The 12,403-nt window shown below is 44.8% G+C and overlaps 1 protein-coding gene across 1 annotated transcript in view; it reads left to right on the top strand.

Moving 5' to 3' along the window:
• RAD23B (RAD23 homolog B, nucleotide excision repair protein) overlaps window positions 1–10,059 on the top strand; it is a 25,453-nt gene extending 15,394 nt beyond the window's left edge. Inside the window, 5 exon segments of the mRNA XM_066604309.1 lie at window positions 2,726–2,853; window positions 3,501–3,648; window positions 4,865–4,992; window positions 5,159–5,377; window positions 8,550–10,059. Coding sequence (XP_066460406.1) covers window positions 2,726–2,853; window positions 3,501–3,648; window positions 4,865–4,992; window positions 5,159–5,377; window positions 8,550–8,663 — 737 coding nt within the window. The 3' untranslated portion in view covers window positions 8,664–10,059.
• Window positions 10,060–12,403: the final 2,344 nt, after the last annotated feature.

Below are 12,403 nucleotides of genomic sequence, written 5' to 3'. Positions count from 1 at the left end.
TATCACATCTTGTATCCAAGCTAGAGGCAGTACAACAGGGTGCTAGAGCCTCCATATACTTGTATCACATCTTGTATCCAAGCTAGAGGCGGTACAACAGGGTACTAGAGCCTCCATGCCTCCCATATCACATCTTGTATCCAAGCTAGAGGTGGTACAACACAGGGTACTAGAGCCTCCATGCCTCCCATATCACATCTTGTATCCAAGCTAGAGGTGGTACAACAGGGTACTAGAGCCCGCGTGTATCACCTCTTGTATCCAAGCTAGAGGCTAGACAACAGGGTACTAGAGCTTCTATGCCGCTCGTATCACATCTTGTATCCAAGCTAGAGGTGGTACAACAGGTACTAGAGCCTCCATGCCCTTGTATCACATCTTGTATCTAAGCTAGAGGCGAGGGGTGGGTCTGACCCTGTGTGTAGACTGGCTGCTCCTGTAAATGTCCTACGGATGGATATAGATGAGTTTGGCGCTGGGTGCTTCAGGCTCGCTGACTCAGTGTCTGTAGAATCCTACGGTCCGATCTGTGAGTGTGAACTACAATGGCTTTACCAGTCCACACAGGAGGCGCAGAGTCATCTTGGTAGAATTCCTAAACTAACGAGTTGACTTGAGGATACGGCTGGAGATTGTCTTAGTAAACACTAGGTGGCGTAATTTCACTAGTAATGCTCCTTCCTATTTACTTACTGTCTAGGAAGTATTGGCAGCATGGTCTGCCCGTGACCGAGCCGCACACAGGTTTAGTCTAGAAAGTTATCGGCGTCTTCATATTAGATGTTACACTCCTGTAAAGGTGCACAATCCCTGTAAGTCCTGCTGTAGACCCAAGATCCCCCTTATGCAGATCCTGCTGTCTGGGTCACCCCTCTGAGAGCAGCATACGGTACTGACGGCACACTGATGAGTGATGTCTGTGCGGAAGTTTTGGAGAAACTTGCCTTTTTATCAGTAGCAGCACATGCCTATAGGACTACTCTAAAGTAGTCCTTGATATTCATGAGCTCCACACTGCGGCCTGCTTATAAGGACTCATTCCAACAAGTGTGATTTCACTGCATATTACGCCAGCGTAGTACACGGTGGATGGACTCGATGTAAGTACTTGTATTTTCATTGATCATTCACATTAGCGTATATACATTGTGTGTAGATATGCGCGTGAAGATGATTGCAGCATGCTGTATTTCACTGCTTATTATGCTTCTACAGCCCTATTCTCTATGGGTAACATATTCAACACTGTCCATATGCAATACATTGCGCATATGCAACACCGCTAAGAGAGCGAGTGATGAAAGGGAAAAAAGTCACCCTGTGCGTGAGATACGCTATCATGTGCAGTACACTATCTCTGCCATACTAGGCGATAGCCGGCTCCCACGGCAGTAAGACACTGCGTGGTCATGCAGCATTTTTCGCATACGCCCGTGGGAATGAGCCCTTAGACTGGGTTTACACAGGGTGGATTTGCCGTGGAAATTCAGTGCGGAATTTCCTTGCGGCCGCTAATCTCAGGATTGGCCAGCCATGTGGACGAGATATGTCAAAAGTTTTGTTCATACGGGACGGCAAAGCGACGTGGATTCCCCGACCGCAGAATGTCTATTTTTTATTTCTTTCCCAAAGAGAGCAGCGCAGTCGCAAACCGAAAAGCATGCAGCCAAGCTGCTCCAAAACCTGCGGCTAAGTGCCGTGGGCTTTGAAGCAGCGCTTTCCCTTTGGGAAACTCGTGGTTTTTTGGGGGTTTTTTTTTTTTCCTTTGCTGCAGCAAACCGAGAGATTTCTGTTGGGATTCGGCCCTGTGTAAACCCAGCCTTACTGTGCAGAGGGAGTGAACTGCCAATCAATGCCTGGAGAGTGGGTGTGGCTAACCTGCAGTTAATGAATATGCAGGACTACTTCTGGGGCTGGCTGCTACTTATGAAATGCAAGTTCCTCCCAAACTCCTGCACAGATCCACAGAGCAGACATATCCCTGTAATTGGCGTGACAGGCACTCATTATGGGGCTCTCAGTGAGGGCTGTGAAAACATGGTGACCGATTCCCTTTAAGACTTTCTTCCTATGTTACCTTTATCATATGTATTCCCTCTCTGTACCTAAAGCCAGAAGGGTCCGCTATCTGACCGTCGCTCTTTGGGAGGAATTGATTGTAACTTGTAAAGTCTGCCACCTTTTAGGTGTCATGGATGCCAAATTAAAGAATGGACTTTGTTTCTCCTAAGTCCGGGACCCAAATATAAATGAGACCTTTTTAAGCAAAGCGAACCCCCCCCCCCCCCCCCCCAAGTATGGATCTAGCTGATGCCATTAGGATATAATGCGGTCTTAGTGCTGTACCCCTGTCCATCCATTTCACGGAGCGCACTTTGTGCCAAGCAGATCAGGCCTTTTGTTAAATGTATGCTTTTACCAAGGAAGAATGCTGGGCCCGGGCCAAGACTTTCTTATGACTTCGCATCAAGCTGTATCACTGTAAAACGTTCCCTGGAATAGTTACAAAAGTGGACTTTACTAAAGCCAAACATAAATATCCCAAATACTTAAACTTTTTAATCAGCGAACCTTTTAATGCCGAAGCCATTAATCTATGCCAAAAAGGTTTTTATCCTAGGAATGCTAAAGCAATATTCAGGTTTTACCAAAAATTGTGTACAAAAGCCATGAGAATTCCTGCTAATCTACAGCTTCATGTGATTCTTTTCTTTCATTGTTTCAGTCACAGGACAGTCATATGAGAATATGGTAACAGAGATCATGTCCATGGGCTACGAGCGAGAGCAAGTGATTGCAGCCCTTAGAGCTAGTTTTAATAACCCTGATAGGGCTGTGGAGTACCTCCTTATGGTAAGCATTCCAATCGCTTTACTGCATGAATGTTATCTGTCCCTTTTACAGTACTTAGTGTCTATGGAATGGCTTAACCCTTTACAATCCAATTTTGGATTCAGGGTTTCCTAAAAGGCTTTCTCTTTTTGCTGTTATACAATGGTGCCATCTACTGGGTAAAGCCAGTGTGTGTGCACCAGAGAGGCTCCGACAGCAGAGTGGCTGGCAATAGACGGTAAGACTACCCTGTCGGATGTCTTCTGACATTGGAGCTGTACAAGCTTCAATCAGAATGTAGGAAGACGTCAGACAGTGGGTTGGAAAGGGTTTCTTCGGCAAACCCTTTTTAAATTTGAAACTTCTGTTGCCCCCCCCCCCGGCCACACCTCATCTAGCCATATGTAGCCCCCGAAGGAAGTGTGCCATTATGTGGCGTCAATTCAAGTGAAGTCCTAACAAAGCAGCGCTACGTTTTGGCACATAGAGGTGGTTCCTGAGGGTGCGGAAGGCCCCTGTATGACGTCCATATTGCCTAACGAGATGCTTTTTTTGAGTCTGCCCCTCCTCCATGCGTTATTAACCTTTTAATCCCTGCCTATAACTAGGATCTGGGGTTCTGTAATGTTACCAATGCCCAATTACATTATGAAATGTTCTCATTTCAGGGAATTCCAGGTGACCGAGAAGGTCAGGCTGTAGCTGATCCGCCACAGGCAGTCAGTAGCGTGCCCACCCAGCCTTTCCCAGCGGTAGCTGGTGCAGGGGCAGGGGCAACTTCTACTACACCTTCTACCACCCCTTCTTCTGCAGGAGGTAAGATTTAGATACCGCGTCAGTTCACAGGAAAAAGTAAGTCCTAAATGTGCACCATATGCTGCTTTCAGTGTTGATTTGCTGTAGGATCACATAAAATACACTAGGACAAGCTTTCAAATTCTTGCGGACTCGTTGGTGTGAATAAGCCCTAAGATCATTTGCAAAAACATTGGACAGTGCACAGAAGCTATCCGTGTGTTCAGATTTTCACGGATGTCTTAATATTGCATAGGCTCTTCTCTTCCGTAACAGACCAGAGTAAGGGTCCATTTTTAATATAGGAGTATGCTGATGTGACTGTCCGATTGCTCAGTAAATGGAGGCGGAGCGGGATGGAGATCGCCTCTGCCCGCCTCCATTCGCAGTAAACAGGCAATCATTCAGGGATGAATGACTGCCTGTTTACACGGGCCGATTGTCGTCTGATTTTTATCCCTGAATGATCAAATATCGTTCATCATTAATTTTCTAGCAGCGAATGAATAATCGTTCAGACTGCCGGGATCCAGCCAGAATCTGATTGGTTATCGTTCAGTGTGAAGGGGCCCTAAGACCTGTCACAACTTTTTTTTTTTTGCACACGGGTAAATGTAAATGAAAAGGATTGCACTTCTTTTACAGCCCCATTGAATATAATTGGCCTTTGTGACGCTTGTTGGACACACGGGCCTGAAGAATGCCTACGTGAATAAACCTTTAGGGCTCATTCACACCACCATGATTTTAGCACGTATTACACACACAGCAGCGTGACAACGCGGTGAATGGAGTCCATGAAAGAGAATAGACTTTTATTGATCCATTCACATTAGCGCATAGATGCGCGTGAAAAAGATCTCCGCATGCTCTAGTGCACCGCGTAAAACGCAGCATGAGCCCTGTTTTGTTTGTGTAGCGTATGCAACGCTGTCCATACGCAATATGTTGTGTATAGGCGATGATGCATACGCAGCGCCGCTATGAGACAGAGCGGAGAATTAAAGGAGTCACATTGTGCATGACCGTGTGCGTGAGATGCACTCGCTGCCATACGTGGCAGTACCCGGCGCATGAGCCCTCACACAGTGTGACCCACGCAGCATTTTACGCATACGGTCGTGTGAATGGGCTCTTTGGCTTTTGCATTTTATTGAGTCTGAAGCAATATTTTTTTCTACATTTTGTGGCATTGGTTGTGCAATGTATGTACAATATTTATTTATTTTATTTGTAGGAAATCCCCTTGATTTCTTGCAGAATCAGCCTCAGTTTCAGCAGATGAGGCAAATAATTCAGCAGAATCCCTCTTTATTACCGGCACTTCTTCAGCAGATAGGACGGGAAAACCCCTCGTTGCTGCAGGTAACTTTCCTCATTGACGATGAGCATTGGTGGTGGTGGTGGAGGATAATGCATTTGACAGAGTCGGAGAATTTCTCTTTGCGGCCTTTTACAGCATGAACCTTCTACAGTTGTGTAGATTCAGATGTATTTAAACCTTTTTTTTTTTTTTTTTTTTCAATAACAGCAAATTAGTCAACATCAAGAACAGTTCATTCAGATGTTAAATGATCCCGTCCCAGAATCAGGTGGTGGGCAAGGAGGTGGAAGAGGAAGTGGTGGTGGCGGCGGAGGAGGAGGAGGAGGAGGAGGTGGTGGAGGAGGAGGAGGAGTAGCAGCTGAGGCTGGAAGTGGGCATATGAACTACATTCAAGTCACCCCTCAGGAAAAAGAAGCTATAGAAAGGGTAAGTAGTAAATAATAGAATTCTGTATACATTCTCTAGTTCTTAGCCCAGTAACTTATACTTTACTGATTCTTTTTAAAACTACTATAACGGTATAGCACAAGCATGTTCTGCAGCGCTCTAAACGTCCGAGGGAATATATACAAAATAAGACCTAACATACAGTGTTAGACCAACAGAGAGAACAATTGCAGGGAGGACCCTGCTCATAAGAACCTACAGACCAGGAGGTAATAGGGGGGGACACGAGGTACAAGTGCTTGTTCTGTACAATGGTCCAGCCATATTTTATATAGAGTAGTATACATAATGCTGTATGAGCCGGTCACCAGCCGGTATCGGTGTATACAGGTGGGGTTAGAACTAAGAACAGCTAGATTAGGGAATACGGTAGGCCTCCCTGAAAAGATGTGTTTTCAGGGTATTCTTAAAACTGAGTGTTAGGAATTAACCTGATTGTTTAGGGGAGCTCATTCTAGAGAACTGGTGCAGCTCCAGGAAAAATCTTCGAGTGGAAAGTGGGAGGTTTGGATTAAGGAGGAGCTGGGACCAAGGCCATTAGCAAAGTGTAATGCATGGGTAGGGTGGTATACAAGAGATAAGGGGGGAGATATAGGTCAGTGCAGACTTGTGGAGAGCTTTATGGATGAGAATAATGAGTTTAAAATGTGTTCTATAGTGGATGTAGAACTGGTGCAGCAACTGGCACGGGGGAAGGGTGGGGGGCAGCGACTGGACAGATAAATGAGCCTAGCAGCTGCATTCAGGATGGATTGGCGAGGGGAAGACTGATCAGTAGTGAGTTGCAGTAATGAAGCAGAGAATGGATCAGGGCAACAATAAGTGTGTGTGTAGTCTTAAATTTTCAACCTTCTAAATCTATCTCTACATCCTGACTGATTTCTGAGCAGTGCAATGTCCCCTTCTATAGGGTTTTTTCTCCTATTTTCTACTGTATTTCTAACTGCAAAATGGGGGGTCGGGGCCAAGTGAGTGGCCTTGGGGGATATTTGGAGGAGTTCTGTCAGTAGAGCCTATTTACAGTGTTCAGAATAAGGATCCAAAGATCAGCCTTAAATCTCACTGGATGATGGACGGTCTTATGGTCGGAACCTTGAGAGCAGTTGGGTAAGACATGATAAACTCAAATGTTCGGTAAGCAAACTATAGTGCCAAATCCTACAGCACTGCTACTTTAAAAAATAATCACGGCCATTCAAATCAATGGCTTTTAGGTGGAGCTTAGAAGAGTGTGTGCAGAGAAATACGGACTTTGAAGAAAGTCCTTTGATCTGATAGAGCCTTAGGGTGCCTTCACACAGGACGTAAATGCCCAATTCGCAGCATTTATAGTACAAACTATGTGGATGAGATTTATTTTTTTTTATTTTGTCTACATGGGATGGAAAAATTCCATGCAGATTCCACAGCGTATTTGAAATACACGGCTGCCCAGTAGCATACTTGCACATAAGTAATACATAGGGCGTCTGGCCACAGTTTGTGTAGTGCACCATGTAGGCTCACCTATTTCAGTCCAGCTGGCTGCGTTGCACCTCATAGGTGAACCACACTGGCACCCTGGGCTCCCCCAGCATTCAAAGCCGTACTGCATGTTACTGATACGTATCAACAATACTCAATAAATACTAGGTGTTGGTTAATATTTTGGCCAAAATACACAAGCCCCCTTTTCAAGGTTCCTTGTTCTCTTGTGAGTCCCTGCACTAACCTCAGTTAGAAACAAATGTCCTTCAGCCAAGCGTCTGGAAATGGGTCCGACAGACACGGGTGTAAAAATAGCGCCACCTTTCTCTGGATGGCAGACAATAAAACAGTTGGAGCTGCTCGTGCGTGTCACATGATCAGACGCGCCTCTCTACTGGTGGTCTGTCAAGGGGGTCCTGAGCCTGGTCACTTTGTGTGCCCTCATGCATCGACTGGTCCAATCTCCTCCTAACAGTCTGGTCAGAACGGCCAAAGTGGAGGACAATTCATCCAGCTTCACATCCCAATAATGCGCCCCCTCTCAGACTTTGGTAACGGGGTGAAATCTCTTCTGTATCGTGGAGGCGTCTGTCTAGTGGTCAACAAGCTCCACACAAGCAGAAGACAACGTCGCTACACACAAGGAGCCTCCGAGAGCCTTTTTATAGGCCAAGGGTGAATCCATTTTAGGGCAGCAGATGACAATATCGTTCATCTAATCACACCACAACTCTAATCATTTGCATATCTACCTGAGATGTAACTGCATGCCGAGCTTTGCAGCAAAACCACAACTACTTTTAGAGGCGGAATTGTTTTTTTTTTTGGTTTTTTTTGACTGTGTATTATGAATTATTAGGAAATTATAGTACCAATGTTTCTGGTGGCGCAATGCGCCACACAGCTGTGCTACATGGTACATCCATTATGATCCCCACACATCAGACACACAGCTCTACTACATCTATCTTGATTCCCACACAAACCAGCTGGACTCCTCCCACAGCAGTGACGCCACTGCAGGTCCTTCAGCCACCGGATCTCTATGGTGGCGGTAGGTCGGTGTCGTCTGTCAGGACTGCTCAGTTGTGTCTGAGATTAACGGCTTGGTTGTATTCTCATTTTGCTATTTTTGTCCTTCCCTTCTAAGAGCCCTAACTTTGTTCGTCTGTCGGTCAGGCTCTGTGTTTTATATATGTTGTAGGACCTTTGATGACCTCACCAGGGGCGGAGCATGAGAAGCACTCACGTGCATACTAATTGACAAGTAGTTTGATAGCACTTAACATTGTGATGATTAGTTATTAGAGATGAGCGAACCTACTCGTTTCGAGTAATTACTCGATCGAGCACCGAGATTTTTGAGTACTTCAGTACTCTGGTGAAAAGATTCGGGGGGCGCGGGGGGAGGCGTGGCGGAGCGGGGGGGGAACAGGGGGGAGCCCTCCCCCCCCCCCCCCTCCCCCCCCCCCCCCCCCCCCACACACACACTCCCCGCTGCAAACCCCCACTCACCCACGGCGCCCCCCGAATCTTTTCGCCCGAGTACGGAAGTACTCGAAAATCGTGGTGCTTGGGCGAAAAAGGGGCATGGCCGAGTAGGTTCGCTCATCTCTGTTATGTTGCACCACACTGGGATTTTATTTGTCTGAAACTGACCTCCTTTCTGTCTTTTCCTCTCCAGCTAAAAGCACTAGGATTCCCTGAAGGACTTGTGGTACAGGCTTATTTTGCATGTGAGAAGAACGAAAACCTTGCAGCCAACTTTCTCCTACAGCAGAACTTTGACGACGATTGAAAAACAGAGACTATTTTTTTATCTCACTTCACACCAGTGCATTACACTAACTTTGCTCACTGGATTTACTGGGATGATTTGGGCTCATATCCACAATATTTTGGTGTATGGTAGTCAAGGGTGGGGTGGGTTAGGGAAATATCAGACAAGCTAGGACATAAAGCATCAATCTGCTATAACCGAGCAGTTACAAGCGCGTATTATGGTAAAAAAAAAAGCTTAAAAACAAAAAAAAATTTAAAATTTCAAACCAAAATCCAGCTTTTTAGCAGGCATTTACTTCCTTTCGAAAACCTTCTGCTAACTTCTCTAGAGACCGGTCTCTTCTTTACTAACATACTTGGATCCAGAAACTTAGTGTAATGCCCTGCTTTCCATTTTCCATCTAACATAATCATTGCTATAGCAGAATAGCCTGTGCTACCTGGAGATCTTGGGTTTTTTCGTTTATTTTTTTTGCATTTCCCGGTAACACTGGATTATGATCTGGATTTTGAAATTTGTGAGATGTAAATGCCAAAATAATAAAAAAAAATAGGTGATTTGCTGCTTCAAAGAGTAATTAAGATGAATTAGTGCACCGGAGCCTGGTAAATGCTGTGAACGTAAATTTTGAAGCTCTCTTGTTCCATGAAATCATATTTAGTGATATTTAAAGGAGACCCTCCCCTCCCCCCCCGATAAACGAGTGTGAAGTGGGCACTTTCTGTTCTGACTTAGAAAACAGTATGCACACAGAAGGTTTATTTTTGTTTTCCTGCCGTCTAGGGGATCGAAGCTGATTTAGCTTTCTAATTGCTCATTTACTTCAATTTTTACATTGCAGTAAAAAAGGTTTTAAAACAATTGTTGCATGTTTTTGGTTTTGATGAAACCCACTTGGTGTGTTAAGTAACATATTTTTTTTTTTTCCCCTCCAGTAATTACTTGTTTTCCATGTCAGCTGAGAATGTGCAACCCCCTCCTCTTACCTGTCTGGCAAAAAAAAAAAAAATTTTAACCCATACTTATCCTAAACCTTTGTAAACCGAGTCAACTATACATTACAAGCTGCATATTGAAAGACAAATTGCAAGATTTTTTTATTTTTTTTTCCTCTTCCTTTATTTTTGCACTCTGTAAACTTTTTGATTCATCCCCCATACCGTAAATATTCGATAAGCAAGTCCTTATGCTTGGAAGAAAAGCTGGCATGACGGGGCTTGAGAGGTCAAACACATCCTCTGTAATTTTTCAGAGAAAGGCATGACATATAGTTGAATTGTTAAGAATATCTGTGTAATGTACTGCTTATACATTGGATAAATGGACAGATGAACAATCAGCGGAAACAAAAATATAACCCCCCAAAAAAAGTTATGCACAAAACAACATTAAAAACTCTCCTTGTATAGTGTTTATTTGCTGCTTATTCTTTGATTGGTGTGTGTTTTGTACGATCGGGTGTAAGGCGAGTTATGGCAAGATGAAGGATCTTGTTACAGTAGGGTATCACAGGCACGTTTTTGATATACTATTGCTATGGCATAAGTGTCTTAGATGGTGATGGCCTTTTGGCTTTTATTGCAGCCCATGGAAGGGGCTCAGTCTGACAGAAAATGGTCTGCACTAGAGATGAGCGAGCACGCTCGGTTAATGCAGTTACTCGAGCGAGCATCGCTCTTGATCAGTTGCATTCTCGTTCGAGCAGGCTCGGGGTGAGCAGGGGGGTGGGTGGGGTGGAAGAGATCTCTCTCACCCCGCTGCCCCCCTGAGCCTGCTCGCATTAGTATGCAGTTACTTGAGAAGAGCGATGCTCGCTCGAGTAACTGCATTAAGCAAGCGTGCTTGCTCATCTCTAGTCTGCACCCCCGGTATAGGTAGGACACTATTTTCGCAATCCTGTCGGTTGTGCGTTTGTTTTTAATCCTCCTTTTTGATAGAAGCTTAATATGACTCGGCTCCTAGGGACTGCGTAAGTGAATGTTAGAGGCTCATGGGAGCTGGGGTGTTGAGTCACAATGCCACTCTATTTTCCTCTTCGGTGTCTGACCACAAAGCTGCCGATCCTTGCATACCGTAGACTTACGTGTGCGCTCGTAATGAAAAGGACTAATCCTCTTCATTACAAGTGCTTATAAGTGGTTTGGCATATACACACGGAAATACTTGCACTAGAGTGGAATATCGTATATAGGGTTGGGCACCCATGCATAAGGAAAACATCAGAACTTGAGTGAATTCAAAGGTGGGCGACTAAATCAATGGAATGGGCGGACTACAATTCATAGAAAGGTTATCAAAATTGGGGTTAGTTTACAAAAAGATGGCCAAGGGGCGACCTAATAACTACAGTATGTATAATATATCAAGAGGACCACACGAAGATCTCTCCCATCTATTTATTCCTAGGACAGAAACAAGGGGGGCGCCCTCGAAGTCTAGAGGAAAGAAGGTTTCTACACAACATAGAAGGGGGTTCTTTACTCTAAGAGCAGTGAGACTGTGGAACTCTGTGCCTGAGGACGTGGTGATGCTGAACTCGCTATAGGCATTCCGGGGGGTCTAGAGACCTTTCTTGAGTGTGATATTACAATTGGGCTAGGCACTACCTCTGATTTTTCTTGCCTTCCTGTGGATTAACATTGTGGGAGAACAGGCTGAACTGGAAGGATGTATGCCTCCTGTTTTTCAGCCTTACAAACTGCTACTATACATCTTCACTTGCCCGTAAGTGTCCCCTTGGCATGCAGTTCGCCTGAATGTCAATATACCATTGCATCAACTGAATTGGACAGTATTGTCCACTAGACCTTTCGATTAGAACTGTATATAAAAATATACCAGTTTTGAGTAGCAGGCAGCAACTGTGCAGACATACAGCTGCACCCATCTGGCCCATAGCTTCATCTGTTCCTAAAATTCACTTAAAGCTAATCCCAAAATACCAGATTTTGTTCAAGACACTTCAGCAGCCCGGGCATTGAAAAATAATGTGAGTATCTGATTGGTTTGTGTGACCAAACCTAACTCCAGAGCACCTGATGGTGCAGCACATACAATGCTTAGAAAAGCATCTCTAGCTACCCTGGTGGTGGTCCTGTTTTGTGGAATTAAAATGGATTTTTGGGGGTTTTTCCACCTGATTTACACAACACGCCTACCACTTTGCAGATGCATAATACTTTTTATTGCCTTTCTGTCACAGTAAAAAAAGATTCATACTGCTCGCATCAAATTCAGACCCTTCAATCTGAATGGTGCAACAGAAATCTGGATTCTGACCAGGTCCCCCCCCCCCCCCCCCCTTCCCGCCCCAACCCTTGGTCGAATTTTTGTTTACTAGTCTATTTGCTTTTCCTTTGACAGCGATGCCCCTTGAACTGGTGATCTGCTGTTATAGCCCATCCCTTCTAAGGAATCATTAGCTGTATGCCAGCAGTATTGTATCTGGCTGCAATTTGACTGTTCATTACAACAATTCTTCACTCCTCTAACCTCTTTCGTTAAGTTGTTTACATTGATGGGATCCGCTGTTTGCCTTGATCATACTGTTGGTGGTATACTCTCGCCACTGTTGCATGACAAAACACCACAAAGCTGGTGATTTTTAAATTGCTAACTCCGATGACTAGGCTTAGTTGTGAGTCGCTAAAATTGCTTCTTTTTTTTTTCTTTTTTCCTCCCCCCCCCCCCCCCCCCCCCTTTCTTTTTCCCCATTTAATGTGGAGTCACACTGAGACTTTTCCACGGGAAGGCTC

Source organism: Eleutherodactylus coqui, chromosome 5 (genome assembly GCF_035609145.1).
Source record: "Eleutherodactylus coqui strain aEleCoq1 chromosome 5, aEleCoq1.hap1, whole genome shotgun sequence".
NCBI lineage: Eukaryota > Metazoa > Chordata > Amphibia > Anura > Eleutherodactylidae > Eleutherodactylus > Eleutherodactylus coqui.
The sequence above is the reverse complement of the archived record's forward strand: the minus strand, read 5'-3'. Positions and strand labels throughout refer to the sequence as shown.